This window comes from Hesperophylax consimilis, chromosome 27 (genome assembly GCF_061612785.1).
Source record: "Hesperophylax consimilis isolate HC1 chromosome 27, BYU_Hcon_1.0, whole genome shotgun sequence".
NCBI classification, from domain to species: Eukaryota; Metazoa; Arthropoda; class Insecta; order Trichoptera; family Limnephilidae; genus Hesperophylax; species Hesperophylax consimilis.
In genome coordinates, this window is record NC_142862.1 from 10,316,849 (window position 1) to 10,340,754 (window position 23,906).

A 23,906-nucleotide genomic window follows, 5' to 3' on the forward strand; every position below is an offset into this window, starting at 1 on the left:
GGGTCTTTTTTTGGAGAGGAAGGAGTGAACATGGGCCTTGAAGAGTCCCATGTTGTAGGAGGGAGGAAACACAGAGGCCAGCAGTTCGTTCCACAGCCGAGCTGTTGAACATAAGAACGAATCGTAGAAGCGACCCGTTCTCATGTGACAAATGTCAACCGTTTGGCGTGTATCCCGACTACGCACCGGTGCCGAAGGGATCAATGACGCTAGTTCCTCAGAGCATCTTCCATTGTAATACCGATAGAACAAGGACAGCATACCTACCTGACGCCTGTGCTCTAAAGATTGCAGTCCGTTTGCTAAGATTGGGGAATCTATCAAACAGACCGCCCGTTTTTGCACAGAGTCAAGGGTTTTTTTCAGGTATTTAGGGGCTCCGGACCAGAGATGGCTGCCAAATTCGACAGTAGGGCGCACTTGCGATTTGTACAGGGTCAGCAGTTGTGTACTATTAAAGTATCTGCGGGCCCTGTACAGTACGCCCAGCTTCTGAGAGGCCAACTTTACTCTGGCTTCGATGGAGCCCCCGTACCTGAGCTGGTCACTTATAGTTACACCAAGCATATCAATGGAAGGCCTGTTCGGAAGATTGCTTCCGTTGAAGGAGACTAGATTATCATTTGGATCCCTTTTAGACGTAATCAGACAGGATTCGGTCTTTGAAACATTAAATTCGACGAGATTATTTTTACCCCAGGAGGAAATACTCTCGAGATAACCGTCCATTCTCTGCTTCAAAGCCCTCCGAGCCGTTGGAGTTTGCGTGCCCTTTGGGGGCTTGTCAAACAAAAAGCTATCATGAACTGTACTGTCATCCGCGTAACAATGAATCGGTGAAAATGTTTAAGTATTATTTATTTTTTAATGTAACGAACACACAACGGAAATGATATTGTTTATTATTGTAAATGTATGTATTTTTCTATTGTTTTAGAAAATCATACATAAACACACGACACGATGGACCCAGGATTCTACAGCCATGACAGAAAGAAGAGTCCAAGGAAAGGTGCTGGATGGTTATCACTCATGACATACTGGTAAGCATTATTATATTACATACACCAGTGGTTCCCAATAGTTTTTCCTGAGTATCCCCTTTGAGAAAGAGTCCAAATTCGCATTACCCCTTGTTGCCAAAGTGTACGAACACATAGGACGGTTTTGGCTTTCTGATTAGTCGGCGCGTAGGCGGCCGACTGGCGCAGGTGCACCAACGAGAATGTTTGTATGTAAACGTATCAGACCACACATAGTGAAGGCAGGTTAAGATTTGTGTACGCGCGTAGCGGCGCCGATAAGCTTTACCGGAATGAATTCTTAATTCCTACTCGCCGGTGACGCTGGGTAGTGACACTTATTTTATGAGCAGGAAGGTAGTGTCAAAATGAGCGACCCGTTAATTGCCTCTGTTTTCAAAAAATTGCCAGACTGAGATAAATGAAACACTATACACATGTTTTATTTCTTACTTTCAAGAAAGGATTCTCCAAAAGTTAAAAATGTTCGTCTGACGAGCTCGACATTTTGTTAAAACTGACAGCTGCTGTCAGGCTACCGCGAAGGTGGTGCAGATTTTACCCGCGTTCTACGTGTGCACAAATCGGCGCCAACTGCCGCCGACGAACTCAGGCACTGAGCACCGATAATGTGAAATCCGAAACCCACATCCTTTGTGTTTGTACACTATAGCATACCGCAGTATCTGTACAGTGTGTGCGCGTACCCCTTCAAGCAACCTCGCAATACCTCTGGGGGTACGCATACCACTAATTAGGAACCACTGATATACAACAATTAGCATTATATCAAATATTTTATAACCACTCGAGTGATGTTACACAAGGGTTGTCCGGGGATAAAGTGCGCTAACTTTGCGAGGTGATTCTACGTGATGGTAGAAGTAAAAAAGAGAAATAACTTTTATACGAAATCCAAAGTGTTAATTTTCCCATACAAACAATTCAGCTTTTTACCTAAAAACTAACTTAAAACGATGGAATTTTGAAAAAAGTTACTATTTTTTTTACTTGTACTATCATGTAGAATCACTTTACCCCCAGACACCTTGTAAATAAACATTTACCATATTATTTAATTATTACCATTCCTCAAAGTATTAATATGGAAACATATGAACTGCTTACTGCGGTTTGAAGCCAATGAATCCACCTAGATTTCGCCGCCTATCCCATATTTTTTATGTTCTATAAATTTGGCAGATTATGGACAAGCGATAGCACAAAACGATTTTGCAAACTTGTCATAATATGTCATAAATCGCTTGAGTGGATAGGAATTAATATTTTTCAGTTTATCCATCTCTTCCGTAGTCTGCCTCTGGGTCTCTTCCATCCACATAGTCATAATTCTTGGTGTTCTGTCATCTGGCATTCTTTCAACATGTCCAGTGTCCAGCCCTAAGCAAGTTTTATTACATATTTTAGCTTTGATATAACTGATTAAAGTAGGCAACACATTACGCTATATGCATCATGGCTTGGTCTATTAGCACATCGCTCACCATACACTACAGTGATATGCTGAAATAGTCCAAGACATGATAATATAGCATAGTCTGTCACAGGCTTAAAGGTACAAAGATGAAACTCGTTGTTTGTTAATGACTTCTGACAGTAAGCCAACGTATTAATTAATTGACTGGACTAACGCGTAATAAACCTTCATTTACAAAATTTGTTTGAAGGTGGATGAAAGACCTCTTCTCGAAGGGTTTCGACCGTCAGATCGAACTGGAAGATCTGTACGCACCCCTGAAGAGCCACGTGGCCTCCACCATTGGCAACCGCTACCAGGAGCTGTGGGACCAGCAGCAGGCGGCCGTGGCCATATCGGACGGGCGTCACAAACCCTCGCTACTGAGGATCATGTTCCAACTGCACGGGCCGCGCCTGATGATCATCAACATTGTCTTTGTCATCTGCGACTTGACACTGAGGTACATTTTTTTTTACTTCGACTACACACAATGCAATATTTTCCCTCATGTCATATTTGAGGATTCTGTGTGGAGAGTCTTTAAGAAAGGGAAGAAGAGGAAGTTCTCGGAAGGAATAAGGTACGAAGGTAGGAATTCGGGGGTCAGTGTGTTCATGAGTGACGGATGTATGAATCATCCCTCCCACTGCGATGCAAGGTGATGGGTCGAGAGAGTCCAGCTAGAGAAGTCAAAGGGTCTCTTCTGATTCGTTCCGCCACGCAGAGGGCGGGCAAATGCATCCGCTGCCATGACCTGGACAAACCTCACCCTATGAATCCGGGCACCCCTCCTAAATCACCTAACGCAACAAACCTCTTGTGACCTATGGCAGAAGTGTTGGTTATCCATTAAATAGTTCCCAGGGCGGTGGTACCCATACCCGCCTCCCAAAATGAAAATATATTTCTTATTAATTTGTTGCTTTCTCTTTCAGACTAGCCCAACCCCTTTGTCTGGGAGTCCTCATATCCTACTTTTCTCCCGGCCAGACAGAGATATCGCGAGAAGAGGCATACCTATACGCCAGCGGTGTTGTCCTCAGTATGGTGGTGAACGTGTTCATCGTACACCCCTACCTTAATGTTCTCCTCCACCTGGCCATGCAGATGAGGGTGGCGTGTTGCTCGCTTATTTATAGAAAGGTATGAAACATTTTCACGTTAAAAGCTCATTGATATCTTTTGATACCTGATGTAAGCAGCGTTTAATTATTACTTGCATTGGTTTTGACAGTTCAACAACAAGGAGTGAACAAGCAGACAATGATGATGATGATATTAAAATTAAGTTAATATTCAAACAGACATCATCAAAGTAATAGTGAATATAAAATACATAACCTAATTAATTATTTAAATATTGAAGACAAGATTAGTGATTTCTAAACGAAAATCTGAAAGAGAAAAATCAGAAAAGGAAACGGTCACATCTGGGACACGAATCCAGGACCCTTGTCTTTCCGGGATAGTGCTCTACCAACTGAGCTAATGGGACCCTATTCCCCTCTGTCACTTTTAACTGTATCATACTTCGAATAAGAACTACTAACATTGTCTTCATTTTTTCGCCGCACATTTTTATTGGCAACTATCTTTATGTATGTTCGCAAGATTCAACCCGAACTAAATGCAATCCAGACAGCGTCTTTTTAGATAAACCTATATTATTTTTTTATTTTTAATGTGCGACATCTGTTGACTTTTCTGCAAGATTGAAGACAATATTAGTGATTTCTAAATCTGAAACAGAAAAATCAGAAAAGGAAACGGTCACATCTGGGACACGAACCCAAATGTGACCGTTTCCTTTTCTGATTTTTCTGTTTCAGATTTTCGTTTAGAAATCACTAATATTGTCTTCAATATTTAAATATTACAATTTGAGGTTTTACTCAATAAATTTATTCCGAAAAATAAATAATTAATTATTATAACTGAAAAAAAACGTTTGAATTTTGGGTTGAATTATGTTGTTTAGCGCTTCCTCTTAACGTTTTGTACATACTGGAAGTGTGCATCATTGGGGCAACATCTAAGTTATGGTATTTTCAGGTTCTCAGGCTGGATCTAAAAGCCAGCGAGGGCGGCGAAGGACTAGGGGGTCGCGTCATCAACCTGTTGACAAATGACGCCAATCGATTCGATATGTGCATCTTGTTCCTGCTGGAACTGTTCCGCGCGCCCATAGAGGGCACTATCGTCATCTACATCATGTACCGTAGTATCGGGGCCGCCGCACTTATAGGGGTGGCTTTTCTGCTGTGTTTTATTCCATTGCAAGGTATGTATTAAATAAATCAGGTTCATCTTCGCACACAATTTGATAATTGTTAAGTTCTGTACAAATGACTGTGGTAAAAATAAAGGTTTTTCTATGATATCAAGATTTTGCTCAATTAAATAATATGATATCAAGATATTGACAAATTGTCAATAGATGTCTCTATAATCATTTTGATTTGTCAATAGAGCGACAGTAGTAATTTCCTGTTTTACCATTGGAACCATTTCCTATTGTTTCAGTACAGAATCAAATTTAAATGTCTCACTGTAAAGCAGGGTACTCACCAAGAGTGTAGCATGTAACGCATCTGATACTGTATCAATCTGCAAGTGGGTACGGCTCGTCCACGGTAACCGCGTATCCAGCTACGACCTCCCGGATCCGCCTTTAGTGCTCGCTATGGTGCTCGCAGTGAAACAGGGTCACTGCGAGCACACTGCGCTCCACCCGCGAGCGGCTCGCAGTAGGCTCGTGCCTACGTACTCACTTGATACAGTATCAGATACGTTACATGTTACACGGTTAGGTGAGTACCCTGCTTAATATATAATGAGATAGAATGACTTTTATGAGTCTATCTCAATTTGTTACACAAAAATGAGTCAATAATTATTATTCATCTTCTGATTTCAATCTTACACATGAGAGTTTGTTTACCAAACAATAATAATTATTTTGTAGCTTGGTTGGGTAGACTGAGCGCAGAGATCAGGAGGAAGTCAGCGCTGAAGACCGACAACAGAATACGGCTGATGAATGAGATCATTCAGGGAATCCAAGTCATTAAGATGTACGCCTGGGAATACAGCTTCGCTAAGATTATACGCGAGGCCAGAAAGTGAGTCATTTTTACATTAATTTCTTAACCACTCAGAACATTAGAATGTCAAAAGACGTAAATATGATAATAGTGGTCAAGACATTCAAACGTCTTTTCACGTAAACGCGCGAGATTTTACATAAATCGATTTATTTCCATCACTAGTATACGGATTGCCATGATTTAAAAAACAGAGTATCGATAATGAATAACGCTACGCGTCTGTATTCAAGAATATCTATGGAACGTAGAAGTGCATTATCTAAGCCGATTGAATCTGTCATCTTGTTCGTTCATAATTTATTGCGTTTCTAAATAATTTATTAAAAATATTTTAGTTTGGACGGTTAATATTTTGAGGTGACTAATAGTTTTTAATTATATTTCTTCAATATATTATAAAATGTTATTTCTTTATGATACTCAGAAAAAAGTACATTTTTCACGGCTTTGAAATAATGGTAAGCGATTCTTACATATTTTTGACGTTTTCATAAAATGTATATTTAGAAACGTAAATATTTATGTATAACAACACAATGCGATAGTGGATTTCATAATCTTTCCAAAACAATTTTTAGAATGAGGCTACGTTTCCCAAAACGTGAGTTATGAAGCTTTTAGCAAAACTCGTAAATAACACAAAAATTATCATGTTTTGACAGTTCTCAAAGGAACACATAGTAAATAAATGTCTTTGTCTGAGAGGTTAAGCAGTTGTTCCTTTAATTTTAGTTTTATTTACTATTGGGAAGTGAGTTAGTTAAGAGCTTCACAGATGCACTCATAGAGGGCAGTGCAAAGAGCTTGCTTGGAATTCTGCAAGATGGCAGCTAGTAGCCAGTAGTCGCCAGGGCCAGTTAGAATGCTCCCAGACAAACTTGGTGTTTTCAGATCTCATTTAGCCAGCTCCTAGTTAGGTCGACTGTCGAGTCACCATTGTAATACACAAAGTATATAATAAATCCCTGATTTAACACAAAGAACTTGTTCTTCATAATCTCCTTCCACGATGAGTTGGAGAACATTACTGTTAGTGGGAACACAACATTTACTCTGACATGTTGCACTGTCATTTTTTAAATATTCATACATAGTCGCTTATGGTCCTGCCACTGAGAGATACAGATGCAGATCGGATGAAGGGATAAAAAAAAACTTTTGAAGCTGAGTCTAAGCTTCGACACATTTCAAAATACATTAAGTGGCTGATATTAATCCCTGGCGAAAAATTTTTGAAAATTTGATCAATTTACAAAATTACAGAAACAATTTATAAATAAAGTTATACCAGTTATTAATGTGATGTAGATTCATCCTGATGTTTCCTACTTGTGCTACTAGTTTCCAGATTTGTTTTCTGGCATTTTCCAGCAAGCGTCCATCAATGTGTAAACCAAAAATTAATTACTTTTTTTTATTTTCAGAAAGGAAATGAAACTGATTAAGAGAATATCTTGGATTCGAGCCCTCACGCTCTGCTGCATAAAATTAAACACCAGAATTTCCATATTTATAAGCATTATAGCGTACATAGTTTTTGGCAACAAAATAACGGCGTCGAAAATATTCGTATTATTCTCTCTATATGATCTGATAAAACTTACAGTCGTAGAATTCTTCCCGCTAGCCATAATGTCCGTATTAGATGCATATGTGTCCGTAAAAAGAATACAAGACTTCTTACTATTACCCGAGATACCAAAATTGATGGACGAGAAGTTGAAAAATATGAAAAATGGCATCGATTCGAGACAAGAAGGCGATGTACTTTTGACTGAAAAAAAATCTAAAATGGAAAAAAATTTGAATGATTTCGATGGTGGTTTGATCATCCCATATGAAGGGGATAAGTTGAAGATTGGTAAGATCAGTGAAGAAAGTGAGGGAATGCTGCGATTGGGTGATGGTGTTAATAATTCGACCAATCACAAAGAGGCGGGACTTTATATGGATAATGTTAACGCGGTTTGGAGGAACATCAATGAATTGGGATTAGAAAAGTCTATTGTCGCTTTGGATAATATTTGTTTGAAGGTAACAACAATGTTTTAATATATTTTTATACCCTTTTTACCCCTAAAATCCATGTGCCATAAACAAAATAGACAATGAATAAAGAAAAACACTTAGGACGGGTTGTATCGGAGAATTTGAACAATTCATCAAATTTCAACGTTCATTTTTGGGTTCTGTGAAAGTCCTATTCAAGTTCTGTTATTATATCACTATAGGCTAGTTGCTTGACAAAACTGAAATAAAAACAGAACTTGAAAAAATCTTTCGCAGAACTTGAAAATGAACATTGAAATTTGATGAATTGTTCAAATTCTCCGAAACAAGCCGTCCTTAAAAATTAAACTGTAAAACATAGGACATGATTTAATAATTCATAATTGCCATGTAATTACATATTTCCTAATATTAACTATTTAACAGATAAGCACTATTTTTAATTTGTATGAAGCACTAAAATCTCTTAAACAGTGAGCTCTGGCATTATGGAATTTGTACTTATTTTTTCATTCTGGAGTTTCTAGGTCAATGCAACTATTTTCAGCTTGAAATATCATTTCCATCATGACCTATAGAGCTTTTTAGAATTTAACTGACAAAATATAAGACTCAACAACTGTTTCATATTTTTCTATTGCAAAAATAGTGTTTTGGACACCTGAATTATTCATTGTTGGTTTCGTTGTCCCCCTAACGAGAGTTTTTTGCGATATCTAAGTCGTTTTTTTACATCACATACAGTTTAGGTAATCCTAGAAAAAGTATTCGGTAATCTACAGTATTAAAAAATATCTATGGAATTACAACTAAATTTCCCCCCCCCCCCCATTATCATCATGCTTCAATTTATCGCAACAATGTTATGAAAAAGTGCCCAAACTTCGGGAGGTGTTTCTACTAGAGGAGAGGCGTATTTATCGAACCCAGTAAAAGTACCGGGTATTTTCCTGCGATACTTTGTACTTGTGACAAATCTCCAAAATACCTAGTTCCAAAATACTCACTAGTATTTTATACTGGGACTAAGTATTTATTACTTATAGGTACTAAGTATTTATTACTTATAGGTACTTTTATCAGTTATTTTTGATGGGTATTTTTAATAGGTACTTGGTACAATAGGTCTGTATAAAATACTTTTGAGTATTTTGTAACCGGTATTTTTTTGTACCTGTACTCACTGTACCCAGTAATGAAAAGTACTCACAGGACCCACTTCTAGTTTCTACATGATGGTAGAAGTAAAAAAGAAATAACTTTTTTTTCCTATACAAAAATATTTTTCCAAAGAAAAAAATTATTTTTGCCATACAAATAATTCAACTTTTGTACCTGAAAACTACCTTAAAATGTTGAAATTTAAAAAAAAGTTATTTTATCGTTTTTACTTGTCACACTTTACCCTCAGCCACCTTGTATAACGAGACTGAAGCTACTTGATTTTTTCTTTCTTGTTGGAATACAAATCGATGGAGATTCCGGAAAGTTAATCAAGAGTAATTTTAACACCTTTGTTAACTTTGATTGTAATATTCTAGGTGACTCCTGGAGAACTGGTGGCCGTAATTGGGCCCGTCGGCAGCGGTAAATCCTCGCTACTCCACGCGATCCTTGGCGAGATCCGCACAGAGCCCGGCTCCTCGATCCTCGTGGGCGGTGGTGTGTCCTACTGCAGCCAGCAGCCGTGGCTGTTTGAGGCCAGTGTGCGACAGAACATTCTATTTGGACTGGATATGGACCAGCAAAGGTACAGGGCTGTGATCCGAGCGTGCCAGCTGGAGAAGGATCTGCTGATGTTGCCGCACGGGGATAGGACCATCGTGGGGGAAAGAGGTAAGAGAAAAGGCACAAGGACTATTTCAAGCTGATCCTTTGACTCTGTGCAGTCCATTTGATAGATTCTCTAACTGATTGCAATTTTTAGAGCACAGGCATGGGGTGGGAAACACACCAAACGTGCGCTTAACACTTGTGCATAGTTGACATTTGTCACATGAGAACAGGTCGTTTCTACGATTCTTTCTTGAGGGCTCGGTTGTGGAATGATTTGCTAGCCTCTGTGTTTCCCTCCTCCTGCAAAATGGGTATCATCAAGACCCTGGTTCACTACTTACTTTCCTCAAAAAGATCCTTCACACAGCAACCCCAAAGTTGATACAGGCCATGAGGGAAATTATTTTCCTCACGGCACTTCTTAAAAAGTACTGGACTAAAATTATAATATTTCTTTTTCTTCCAGGTGTCTCGTTATCAGGAGGTCAGAAGGCACGCGTTTCTTTAGCCCGATGCGTCTACCGCAAGTGTCAAGTCTACCTTCTGGATGACCCCCTATCGGCTGTGGATGCCCATGTCTCTTCGGCCCTGCTAGAGTCCTGCATCAGGGGACTGCTGGGCAACTCCGCTGTGATTCTGGTCACGCATCAGGTCCAGCAACTGTCCAAGGCTAGCAGGATCTGTCTTCTGGAGGCAGGAAAGGTAACAATACTATTTGTCTGCAGTATACTATTCCGGTCATCGCATATAAGAATAGTCGACCAAAAACAAAAGACCGTTCCTTAGCGTCGTCTGGAATGAAGCACCGTGCAGAAGGTGAGTGCAGCGTGGTAAGCCACCAACAAATACTAATGAACTACTAATAAATCATGCACTGTCATGAAAAAATAATTGCATCTGTGCATACTTTTGCTTGCAGACCAGTCATAGTCATTAACCGTTTGCACACTTTCAAAATCGCATTTTTAGGGCCCATGACAGCAATTAAAAAAAAAAAAATTGTGTTTGTCAAAAGAGTTAACAGAGTGTGACTGTATTATTCTATAATCCTTTCCATTTCTTTCCAGATTGTGTTTCATGGCAGCTACGACCAACTGCAGATGTCTAGGTTACATTTCGCAGAGCTATTACCCGCTGAAAATGAACAGAGCAAAGACACGAGTCCTGACGATAATATGGTAAGTAGATAATATATTTATGTTCATGCCTACTTTACGGCAAACTACTAATGAAATAATGTGTAAAGGGTGGGGAGGAGCCCACTGACGATTTTCTAAGGATCACTGCTCTGGCTGGGAATTGTTCTCATTGTATTTTCACTATCATCCCCTTTTCAGTCATTACCATGATTTGGACTGGAGTGCATCGAGGTTTCGTTGTGGGCGCGTTTTATGAAGATAACCGTTCGGTGATTGCCACGCAAAGGGCTTTTCATCGACACTTCGGCATTCCGCGCGCCGTTTCCGTCCCTTCTGCTCATTTCCAAAGATACGGTCTTCTAAAATCACCCCAACACCTTAGAAGACTGAATAAAGAAATCGTCATGGCCATACCCGTCGAAATGTGCTAAAAATCATGCTAAACCTTCAGGGATCGCCTTCATCAATGTATTGCTGCTGACAGCCACCATCTTTTTGATGTAATTTTCAAAACATGATGTGAAAAATGGGATTACATACTGATTTGAATAAGACAAACAGCTTTTCTCTAAGTTGTACCGTTCTATATTTATAGCATCTCAAAAGTCGTTAGTCGGCTCCGACCAATAATAATATTATATTACAGACCCTCCATTCTGAACTGATAAATTTATTAAGTCCACTACTTAAGTCCAATATTGCTGTCGCACCTACCTAAAATCTCACTAACTTCAGAAACACATCAAAATAGATCATAAGCATGTTATTACTGAAAAGAAATGTCATTCCCTATACTTTATTGCCAAAACATAATCAATATCTTCCATTGTTTGTGTTTGCTTGCAGCATACATAGATTTACAGGATTTTTAAGTGTTAAATGCTTCCTTTATCCGTTTTATAAGGTACCTACGGCATGTAAATATGTAATGTAAAGCAGACTGTATAAAAATGGCTTTTTAATTATCCCACAGCCAAGTGGGGAATAGGTAGTACCCAACATTACTATCCTCCTCCATTATCCTCCTTATATTAACTTAAATACTTGACATATCATTTTAGTATTTTGCGTATTCCTGCGCAAATACATAAGTTACCATTGATGATTGACTGAATAATTGGGATTTCTATAGTTTAAAAGCCCATAAGATAGAAAAATGCATAGGGTCGTCAGAAGACCCACTTAGTTACAGACGTTTTGTTTGCCATCTTGGCCTGTCAAGAGTTAAATGAGTACCTACCAAAATAAATCTAATACAAAAACTGTCACTATTATCACATCTTTCTAATTTGAAATCATTCCAGGAAACGGTGCGAAAGAGAGGAGGTCGCCAATCAATCGGTTCCGTAAGCTCAAGAATCTCCCTCTCCTCCCCAACGGACTACCAGCAGCATGATATGCAAGTGCGAGAGGCGGAGGAACAGAAAGCGGGCTCTGTGGACTCTAAAGTCTACGTCGCATTTGTAAAAAGCGGAGGCGGTGCGCTAAGTCTTGCCATGTTGGCGCTGCTGTTCATACTGAGCCAGACAGCTTTCTCAGTCTGCGATTTGTGGATCAGTAAATGGTAAGTGCGATCCCATATTTAAATATGAATAATGTATCGAAAATGAGGTAGTTAATTACAAGTTAGCATTCTTTGCAAACAGCTAAAGATGATTCTTTTTAAATAGTTTCAATTTATATATGACAGATTAATTCTCAATTTACAGTACAAGATTTAAAATTTGCATCTAATCCTAGAAAACACTTCCTTGCAAATAGAGTAGTGGATGCTTGGAACAAACTCCCACAACATGTCATCGATGCAACAAATATAAATCAATTCAAAGCTCTATTGGATTCACATTTGGAGAGAAGAAAGGACTTAGTTCAAACTTAAAACAACTTAATTACTGTCAAACTTGTTGTGAAATCAGATATGAGCGCATCAGCAGAATGCTGCCTGCTCATTACATAATAATAATAAGATTTCTTATTTTAATTTTCTTAACATTTGGGAAGATAGGTGTACAAAAAAGGTTTTTAAGTTATATAAAGAAGGTTAAAGAGAAGGTGTACGAGAGTGCTAATATTACAAAAAATGGCATTTTTTTATTTTTTTATTTTTTTTTATTGAAAATTTTTTTGATACATATATATACAGGTACATACATAATAACAAAAAATAAAAGAGAGTAACAAAAAAATCCCACAAAGGCGAGGCCTGTGCGTGGGCATTATTATTTGTATGTGGATATTTAAAACAGTGGTTTAAATAAAAATAAAATATTGTACATGGTGATTGATTTTACCGTAATTTCAGTTACTTTTTACTAAAATTCCAAAAATATTTAAGTGCTCAATGAATATTAATTGGTACAACAAGTATTAATTGATACAACAAACACATAGCAGACTTTATTATATATCTACTCTTAAAGCTAATTAGTTGTAAGTATAATTAATGGCTTTGTTAATAACTTATAAGAAAAAAATATCTATTTTGGCTGTTTTGAGCCAAGTTTTGATATATTTTTTATATGAATGAAGATTTTGACGAGTGGTCTCTTTAAGGGTTGAACATACTGAATTATAGATTTTTGGAGCAATAAAACTAATGTGTCTCTGGGCCTGTCTAGTTTTACAGTGGGGTACAACATACTCACAGGCGCCACATCTTCGACTGGAACGATTAGAGTTTTTAATAAAATTGTTTGGGTGCTTGTAGATAAATTTAAGACATTGAAAACTATAGGTTTGTCTAAGGTCCAAAATATCGGTTTCCCTAAACAATTGTTTGGTGGGATAAGATTTACTTTTCTGGTACATAATCTTAATTATTGATTTTTGGGCAATTTCTAATGGTTTGAGATGATTATTGTAACTTCCTCCCCAACCAATTTTCCATAGGAAATAGATGAATGAACTAGTGCATCATAAACTAATTTTATGGTTTTTATATTAACTATATTACACATTCTTTTAAAAATATAATTTAAATATCTCAGTTTGTTAACAGTTTTTTCTATATGGCTGGTCCATTTTAGTTGAGAATCTATGGTTACACCTAAGTACTTAATATTTTTTCCTGATTTCATCTCTTTACAGTTTGAGCATGCGGTAGGGTTACAATTTACATTATGAAATCTTAAATTAAGATTAGTTTTGGGAGCTGACTTCAGTGTGTTATAGAAAGGAATACAGAGAGTTTTTTCATAATTTAAAGTAAGAAGGTTTCTATCTAGCCACTCTTTGACAATAGTAATACATTTGTTAGCCTTATTAGTTGTGTCTTCCCATGTATTTCCTTGGACTGTTATTGCAGTATCGTCAGCAAATGAGAAAATATTACCAGGTATAACAATGTTACATAAATCATTTATATAGATTAAAAAGAGTAGCGGCCCTAATACAGTCCCTTGTGGAACACCGTGTTTTACTGTATCAAAATTGCTCAAACACATTCCAATTTTTGTACATTGTTGTCGATTCGAAATGTAATTTTGTAAAAGCATGAGACATTTATTTTTAATTCCAATGTTGGATATTTTATTTAAGAGAGTACTATGGTTGACTGTGACAAAGGCTTTCTTCAAATCTAAAAAAATTGTTAGGGTTTTAATATTTGAGTCTAGGTTAGAATAAATTCTATTGGTTAAATTAAATATAGCATCGTCAGTGCCTAGTTTGGTTCTAAAGCCATATTGGTTAGCTGATAGGAGTGCATGAGATTCCAGAAAATCGATGATTCGTTTTTTTATACATTTTTCTAATATCTTGGACAATTGAGAAGTTAAGGTGATTGGTCTGTAGTTGTCTGTTTTACATCGAGGTCCTGATTTGTGTATTGGAATGATATTCGCAAGTTTAAATAAATCCGGGAAAATACTCTTACTGATACATGCGTTAAATATATGATGTAGTGGTTTGATTATATGTTGTTTTATGGATTTAATTGTAGCATTACTTAAGTTATCAGGACCATTTGCAGACCTAACGCTTATGTTATCAATATGGTTTGAGATTTCAACTTCTGTAATTTCCATGAATTCAGATAGTTCAGAGGTAGAATTTTTAGTCTCTAAATAGTCTGAGAATACATTCTGAGAGTGTAAGCTAAGAGAAGGGTTATTGTCTATTAGGGTAGATGCAATGTTTGTGAAAAAGTGATTGAAATTGTTTGCAATATCTTCAGCATTCTCTAAGATTATATTATGTTCGGTTACAATTTTTTGGGGAATTTTGTGATCCTTTTGTTTCCTGTTTGAGATCTCATTTATGATGTTCCATGTTTTTCGTGAGTCGTTTTGTGCTTTTTGGAGTTGTTCAGAATAGTACTGTTTGCATTTTTTTATAAGAGTATTAAGGTAATTTCTATATATAATATAATGGTTCCTTTTGCTGTAATTTTGTGTTTCATTGTTGGTTATACAATGGTTTTCGTAAGTTTTGTAAGATTTGAACAGTTTATTTCTATGATGTATTGATATTATTAGACCACGTGTGATCCATGGTTTTATGTGTCTATGTTTACTTTTAGGTGGTTTTCTTTGTTCATAACATTTTTCAATGTGGTTTTGAATAATTTCATAAAAGTTATTTAGAGACATATTAGGGTCGTTATTAGAAAGCACCGAATCCCATGTTTCGGTTGTTAGTGATATGTCTAGTGATAGGTAATTAATTTTTGTTTTTATTTCCTGCTGGTTATTGGGATCGGTGTTTCTGGGAGAATTTATAACGCAATGACCGTAGAAGGTGGGATAGTGGTCTGTAATGTCAATTTTTAAGGTAGCAGATCTATTTGGGTATTTTTTTTTGCTTTCAGAAATATGTGATCAAGACATGAATCATTAGGATGATTGGGCCTAGTAGTACTGTTCAGGTAAGATAGGTAACCTTTGGTGTACAGTAAGTTTAAGTATTCGTTTGCAGATGGATTTAGTATTGCGTTTTGTATATTTATATTAATGTCTCCCATTAAAAATGAAAAATCAAATTGATTTGAGCTATGTTCGTCAATAAAAGTTTTAATTTCGTGTATGAACAAATTTGTGGATAATGAGGGAGAGCGGTATGCTGACAAAATAGAATACTTTTTTCCTTGAGAGGTAAAGGTTGCATGGACACCATTTGAATATTTGAAATTTGGGCTGACAATGTTAATATTAGATATAGAGTGTACATTATAAAATATGGTAATGCCATCATGAGAGGTGTGTCTAGCTGGAATTGAAAAAGAAATATAGTTTGGTAGGCTGAAAGGGATACATTCGCGCATTTGCGTTTCGGTAAGAGATATAAAATCAATTTGGAAAGATAACGAGTTTAAAAGGATACAGAACTCATCAAAATGTTTCCTAATACTTCTGATGTTCATATTTAGTACATTGAAAGATGTGTCTTCGAAGATTGAGTTTAGGTCTTGATAATTTTCGCATTCATGGTTTTCCGGGATGCTATATACTTCTAAGGAGGCCATTTTTATTGAGTCCGGGAGGTATCCAAAGAAGTTGTAGAAGTGAGGCACGGTTACTGGAGTGGAATGTCGCTCGCATCTTTGACATATATTATTGGTGAATCCTTATTTTTACGGAGAAGGACGTTCCCGTTTTTCGTCCACGCATATTGGTATGCCATTGATTTTGTTGCTCTCGCTAGCCAGAGTAATTGCTTGTTTTGTGGCGTCAGCTTTTCATTTATGTAGATAGGGTTTATCGAGGTGGAGTGATTTATATCTTTGGCGGAGAAATATCCCGCTTTCTTTTTTTGGGAAAGGATCCTGTCTTTCAATTCTTTTGTAGCCATCTTTATTGTTATACATTTCTTTAGTGAGTTGGTGTAAATGTTTATTATGGAATTATTATTTAGTAAATCTTCACACCCTATTTTTTTAAAGATGCATTTTATAGGTATTTTAGGATTTTCTTCTTTTTTAGTTTCGATTCCGTTGATTTCGAGCGATGTTTCAAGGCAATTTTGTAGAGATTGATTTACAACAGATTTTAAGTTTTTATTTTCTTTTTCCACTTCCTTGATTTTTTTGTGGAGTTTATTTCTCTCTACTTCATAGTCATCAATTTTTAGTGAAAGAAAGTCAATGGTCTTGGTGAGTTCGCACAGCTGGTTCTTGAGGTTTTTTACATCTTTTAATTCAGCAGAGAATTTTTTTTCTATAATTTCCGACATATCTTTTTTTAAGCTATCGATGTTTTTTTGGTTTTCAATGTTTTGAATAGCTATTTGAGACATTATGTCTTTTTTCATTACGTCCATTTTTTTTCTAGGAACTGTATGATTTTATCTTCGCTATCCAGAATGGTTGTCTTGCCTCTGGTGCTGCTCATTGTGTATTTTTAAAAATAAGTTTATTGTTTAATTAGATGTTCTATTTTTTTTTTTTTTTTAATAGGGTTTCAAAAATATCACACGTTACAATGCAGATTAAAATTAAATTTAAAAGAACAAAAAAATGCGGTTGAAAAAAAAGCAGCAAAGTTTTCTTTTTTTTTTTTGGAAACTGTGGGGTTTGAACTGACTTCCCGTATTCCACGGAGAGTATTGGCGAAACGTTTATACCACCAGGCTACTGACCGCCTGTGACGTATCGATAAATAATTATAATATTAATTGTGAGGGCACAGGTCCGTTTGTATTTGTTGTAATAAAAGGTTTTGATTGAGTTTGCAAGCCGGTCACTGTCACTTCAAATTGTCACTTTAATCACTTAAAATTGTAATGACTAGGCCGTTTAGACTAAACTAAGTTGGATGAATCACTTCACTGGTTTTACAGGTAAACACCAACCGTCGGTTGTTTGATTTTGGTGAGATTTTAACTATGAATTTGAGCGATTTTTGTGGAGCGATTATTTGACGTGCGCACTGTTTTAAATGTTGTTAAGAATGACAATGGCATTGTTGGTGTTGTTGTAGCTGAAAACGTTTTTTTTTATTTCTGTTCAAAATTCAACTTTTTGTGAAGATTTTCAAGAAATTTCAGTTTGGCCGTGCACCGCATACAGGTGTACTAAACATTTTTGAAAGAATTTTGTGGGGGTGAGTTTTTAAGGGGAAAATAAAATGCTTAGGTGGGAAAGCGAGTTATGAGATTGCACAGAACCCTTGAGGTAATTTTTCACGAAAACGGGGCTATATAAATTAGCCAAATATTATTGAGGTTAGACCTTAGCCTTTGAGGTTAGCCTGCGTATGTTTGCGTTCGCAAAACTCAAAAAGTTGTCGACCGATATTGCTGAAAATTTCAAAGTTTGTTCTTATTAGTGCCAGGAGTGTTAAGAGGATGATTTGAATAGTGGAAAAAGTCGGAGACGTCCGAGAAAGACATTAGCAATAGCGAAGCATTGAGGGACGAGTAAGCAATAAAAGAAGAGGATTCCTGGAATTTTAATTATTTATTAATTTAAATGCCTTGATGGGGTTTTACATGATTTACTGCATAATGCAGTGCCAACAGAATGTTTTTATTTTTAAAACAACAACTACAAAATAAATATAAAAACTTAAAAAATTAACATAATACATGGCACATATAATTTTCCGTTTAGATGTACAAAATATAAGAAAAGAGTCAAACAAAAAAACCAGTTTTAAAAGTGAGGATGGCTTAAAAATAATATGTATAAATTAATAGAACAGGTTGGTAATACGTAATTTGAATTAAAGTAATTTACAATAAGAAGTAAATGAAAAAAAAAAATGTAATCGCTCCTACACGATACTCCTAAATAATAATATAATGCTGCATAAAAACATCATTCAGATATTTCTTATATAGTGAAAAACTTATATTAAATAATAATATGAGTAGTGTAATTTCTATACCCGCTATATCAACTTTCATTGATTTGGAGAAAACCGCAAAAAACTGTCACATCTCTAGCGTACATAAGTAAATGCATTAAATTTTTTTATATAATGAATTGGAGTAATAAAATTTCGAAAAGCATTTATTTTTCTATATATGTCTAGCAATAATTAAGTAATTTCGATAAATAAAATGGATATAGCGGATTTTGATACTCATTTCGTGATTTTGAAAGTCAACTGAGGCGACATGGCGGGTTTAGAAAGTCACGCGTAGATCATTTTGACACACGAGCGTGGCGTCAGAGCGGCGGCCATATTGTATTTTGGCAAAATAACTGCTTGTGATTCGTTGAATCCGATATAGCGGGTTTTGATAGTAACTTTCTGTATGATATAGCGGATTTGGTTTCTCACTCGCAGTTTTAACATGGTTTTTGGTCATGATAAGGAGGGTTTTGAAACTCAATTTTAGGCTCCTCTTGTTGCTCGCAAAAATGTGAACAAGATGTCATACTCAGATCATTTTGTCAAAAAATCGGATATAGCGGGTATAGAAATTATAGGATTCATATAGAGTGTGGAAGGGTTTAGTTTTTCCTGTGGTGAAGATTTAACCCAGATATAAAGTCGGAAAATATTAAAATACATATATATATATTATATATTTCACAAAAAATATATGTTGATATTTGAGGTAAATTTATTTCCAAGTGTATGAAGGCGAGAAATAGGTGCATGTGTGTGGTAGTTAGACCAGGAATTTTCATTTTAGAATAATATGTTTTAACTAATTATGTTGTAAATCTATATAAATAATAATGTAAATGTTCATTTGTTCAAAATCTTAAATCTCTGAAAGTTATTCATCGATTGCTTTGAAATTTTGACACAACGTTGCATTCGAATACGTGTGTGTTTTTATATACCTATATTGTACAGATGTCACCTGTGACAGGTAAAAAAAAGCATTTTTGAAAAGCAGTGCCATCTGTTGGACAAACATGATTTTTTTTTTTAAATTTTAAATAGCGCCATCTGTTGGACGTAAAATCAACATGCGCTATTGTTTCTTTATCTGCACAGGCAGATTGAGCCACAGCGACGCGTGGCACAGCTAGTTTAAAATAATATTTTTTTCTACAAAATATATACAGAGTTCAGATTTCCTACATTTTGTTCTTTGTAAAAATTTGTATTCTTCCATGTACCTTTTCCATTTGCAGGGTTAACATGGAGGAAGTCTCAACCGCCACATTAGAATCTCTCTTACCCAAAAATGGTTCAGAATTGTTTACAAACTCGACAGGCGAAACAGCCGTAGCAAATGGGACATTTTGGGATTCTACCGACTGGACTTCGAAGTATTTGGGAGACGATTCATGGGACCTGTCCAGAGAAACCAGCATCTATATATACTCTGGATTGATCATCATCTGTATTGTTTTAATTTTGACTAAATTGATGCTTTTCTTTGGGATGTGCATCAGAGCGTCGATAAATCTTCACGATTCCATGTTCAAGTGAGTAATATTTTTGTGAATAATCTAAGGTTGAATGGTGTTTCAATACAGTATCATCATCATGCTTGGAGAATGCTAGAAAACATCTATTATACTCCTGTTGGTCACCTGCTGTCTCCTTACAGTTCAAATTCTTTCAATATAGCATTGTTAGCGATAAATAAAATGCTGAATGTCCTTGCCGACCGTGACGTGAAAAGCTAGAGTAGTTCGCTGCTTTGCCGACAGAGGCGAAAATGGCACCTCTGGCGGTGGACTAGCTAACCAAACTTCTGTGGTGTCAATATTCAAATACTAAACTAAACAGTATAGATGTTTGATTATTTTTGAACAAATAACTAACTACAAACCTTCCAGACATGTACCTGCAGGGATATGCGGAGATAATGGAATACCACACTCTTCTGTCATTCAGATTTTCGACAAGACCTGACTGAAGTATTTTATTCACTTGACCGTAACATGTCTTCGTAGGAATGCACTCGACTTATTCTTACATCCACTTGCACGTCGTATATTAGCTTTCTTTTCTCTGTTCATCTGCTCTACATGCCCAAACCTTTAAATCATCACTTAACCCGTTAATTATTAGGAAACCAAATTTGATCCCAAACATCATATGAATGTTGTTAAATATGCATTAATAATCAGCATTATTTTCTAAAATCTCGATTTGTAATATGATTATAAAACTAACTAACAGTGTTTTACATGTTTTTTACTATTATTTCAGAGGAATAACGAGAGCGACAATGTGGTTCTTCAACAATAACGCTTCTGGAAGGATTTTGAACAGATTTTCTAAAGACATGGGCACTGTGGACACCACACTACCAGCAGCTCTTGTAGATTGTATTGGAGTAAGTACTCTGTTAAAACGGGGTCAGTCACTTATCATTCCAATCAATAATAATATTACATTATTAAGTCTTCGTCATAAGCTTCGTCTCTTTGGCAGCCATCTCTGGTCCGGAGCCCCTAAATACCTGAAAAAAACCCTTGACTCTGTGCAAAAACGGGCGGTCCGTTTGATAGATTCCCCAATCTTAACAAGCGGACTGCAATCTTTAGAGCACAGGCGTCAGGTAGGTATGCTGTCCTTGTTCTATCGGTATTACAATGGAAGATGCTCTGAGGAACTAGCGTCATTGATCCCTTCGGCACCGGTGCGTAGTCGGGATACACGCCAAACGCGCGCCCAACATTTGTACACAGTTGACATTTGTCACATGAGAACGGGTCGCTTCTACGATTCGTTCTTAAGTTCAACAGCTCGGCTGTGGAACGAACTGCCGGCCTCTGTGTTTCCTCCCTCCTACAACATGGGACTCTTCAAGACCTTCAACTGACCTTCACTCCTTCCTCTCCACAAAAAGACCCTCCACACAGCATCCCCAAAGATGACATAGGCCCTGAAAGAAATTATTTTCTTCAAGGCATCCTGTGTGGAGTTAATATAAAATAAAAAAAATAAGCTGTTGTTCGTTGAGAGATTGATGAGAGAAAATTTAATTTTATAGTGTAAACAGGATCCCCAAATTCCCTCCACACAGCATCCCCAAAGATGACATAGGCCCTGAGGGAAATTATTTTCTTCAGGGCCTCCTGTGTGGAGTAAATATAAAAAAAAAAAAAAAAAAAAATAAGGAAATGGTTTCCAATGATGAAACAGGTAGTTACTACTAATGCTCTATTGATAACTCAAAATGAGAATAGTGTTATCATAGTCATAATAGTTTAAAACCTTTAGAACTTTTAAAAAACAAGCTATAACTTTTTATTTCAACACCCATCCCAGGGTGTGATGTGGCTTCTCTTACAAATTTTTTCCACCAGCTCCAGTCCCCAGACCTTCCCATTCTGCTCCAATCCTCTTCCGCAAAGTTAGCCCGGTTTTCTTCTAGGTCACTTTCACTCAGGCATCCATTTGGTCAAGATTTCAGAGTCCTGTCACTTGTCATTCTTTCCACATGGCCAGCCCATTGCATTCTTTGTGGAACTCACAGAATCTTGCAATGGTTTTATGCTCCGTTATGTTCCAAAGTTCATTTTAATTCTGTTCCATTTTCTTGCTTAGATCCAAAGAATTTTGATGGAGTTGGTTAGGCACCACTTCTCAGAACTTTACTTTTTACAGGATCATTTTGATTCTTAAGTATCATCACCATCTTTAAAATGGCTCAATATCGGAGCTTCACAGTGTCCCAAAATACTTGATAAACATTCATGACTCTGTGCAAAGGAGGGTGGTTCGTCTGATTGACAATCAGTTGTTAACAGACCGTTTGCCATCTCTAATGCACAGACACAATGTAAGCATGCTGAGTCCTACAAGTATTTCAATGGAGCATGCTCTAAGGAGTTAGCAGCGTTGATCCTCTGTGCACCGGTGCAAGCCTCAAAAACATTCTCTGACCGTAGATACCTTTCAGGTGTAAATAAAAAATATTATTATAAGAAAGAATATGTTTCTATTTAGGAACATGGCATCTTCTTGAAAAATATCTGTAGTGGTCTGATGATAAAATATTCAGGTTTATTGACCTCTACCAAAGCAATGCCAGTCTTTGGGATCAAAAACAAAAAATATTTAAAAAGAAAATGCGTAAATATAATATTATTTTCAAAATGGGTGGTGCAGGATGGACTCCGGTAGACTATCGGAACCATGTTACAAGAAGGAATTAGGATTAGTATTAGTATTTCCAGAGTGGAAGATACTCTCAGTATTGCCCTGGTGTAAGACCAGCATTCAGAATTTAAAAGTTGCTTGAAATGGCTATTGTCCTATCTGGTAACCAGATCTGAATAGCCAAGTACTTCTCCACTTTCCTCTTCTCCATCTCCTTCCCCTTCCCACTATCTTTAGCCTCACGACCTGCCCCAATTGGGGACGCCGTAGTCTCACTGGCTCCTGACAGTTAGGAGCAGTCCGGGCTCTTGTGTGGAATCACATAAAAAGTTCTCTTCAAGATCCGCATTAATTAATCCCCTACCTTAACCCGCTTCACAACGCTGCCCGTAGGGTGGTTATATAGTTCTCCTGTCTACACTGTACAGACAGAGGCGCTCTAGTGAGATGTCACATAAAAAATAAACAAAAATGCAGGATAACAGATTGACAAGTGTCGAAAAAAAAATATGCGCATGAATTATCTGTCTAATGGTAGGTACATTTTTTTTCTGTTGATTACAGTTCCTCCTGGAAACCGTTGGTATCTTGGTAGTGGTATGCATAGTCAACTATTGGCTTCTAATACCCACAGCCCTGGTTGTTATAATGCTTTCAATAGTCAGGATCATCTACATCAAGACGGGGAGGAGTTTGAAGAGGATAGAAGGCATAAGTAAGTAGCTAGTTTTTCTCTGGTAATTAATTATCATTGTATTATTTGAGTTGAGGACCCATTGCTTTGATAAGGCACCTTCAAGTGTCCCTGTCCCGTCCATTGCAAACTGCAAACACGGCCTCCCCTCTCACAGCCTCTAGAGTTGCTTTTTCTCAACTTGGGCAACCAACTGGACATCTTTCGATTCGTTACCCACGTCTCGGATCAACGAGCTTCTCATTCTATCCCATTTTTGAACTTGATTTTAAAACATGGTTTCTAGTAGTTTGTATTTAAAAAGGAATATAGCTAATTTGCAAGGTTTGGCCAAAGATTGCTTCAATGTGTTTATCTAATAGAGAATTAGCTATCTCTACTGTAGACTAGTCATTCCTATATTAGGGTGGAGACACATTATGCTATACGTATTATGGCTTGGCCTATCGCTCGCCACACACTATGAATGGGAATGTATGGCGAGCGATATGCTGAAATAGCATGATCTCTCACTGGCTTTATTGTAATTATTGTATATACTCATAGAATAAAGAAGAAAACTAGAAGTGCCTTCCATACAAATTTCAACAGAAACATTACATTTAGCCCAATAGCCCAGAGCTCTGTCTCACTTATACTCGCCTGACATTACAATGTCAGGCGATTGGGCAAATACTTGTATCACGAAATACATCCACAAGGCTTTTATTGTACCCTT

The 23,906-nt window shown here is 36.8% G+C and overlaps 1 protein-coding gene across 2 annotated transcripts in view; it reads left to right on the forward strand.

Annotated features, from left to right (window-relative positions):
• Positions 1-23,906, forward strand: part of LOC149410563 (ATP-binding cassette sub-family C member 4-like) — an 81,801-nt gene that overhangs the window by 49,910 nt on the left and 7,985 nt on the right. For both annotated transcript variants that reach the window (XM_089648396.1, XM_089648398.1), the window contains exons 3-15: positions 938-1,043; positions 2,711-2,962; positions 3,438-3,645; positions 4,555-4,783; positions 5,468-5,624; positions 7,034-7,643; positions 9,161-9,455; positions 9,862-10,097; positions 10,463-10,573; positions 11,839-12,098; positions 19,566-19,862; positions 20,596-20,722; positions 23,059-23,209. In XM_089648396.1, coding sequence (XP_089504522.1) covers positions 964-1,043; positions 2,711-2,962; positions 3,438-3,645; positions 4,555-4,783; positions 5,468-5,624; positions 7,034-7,643; positions 9,161-9,455; positions 9,862-10,097; positions 10,463-10,573; positions 11,839-12,098; positions 19,566-19,862; positions 20,596-20,722; positions 23,059-23,209 — 3,013 coding nt within the window. In that variant the 5' untranslated portion in view covers positions 938-963. The remainder of the gene's footprint in view (positions 1-937; positions 1,044-2,710; positions 2,963-3,437; positions 3,646-4,554; positions 4,784-5,467; positions 5,625-7,033; positions 7,644-9,160; positions 9,456-9,861; positions 10,098-10,462; positions 10,574-11,838; positions 12,099-19,565; positions 19,863-20,595; positions 20,723-23,058; positions 23,210-23,906) is intronic.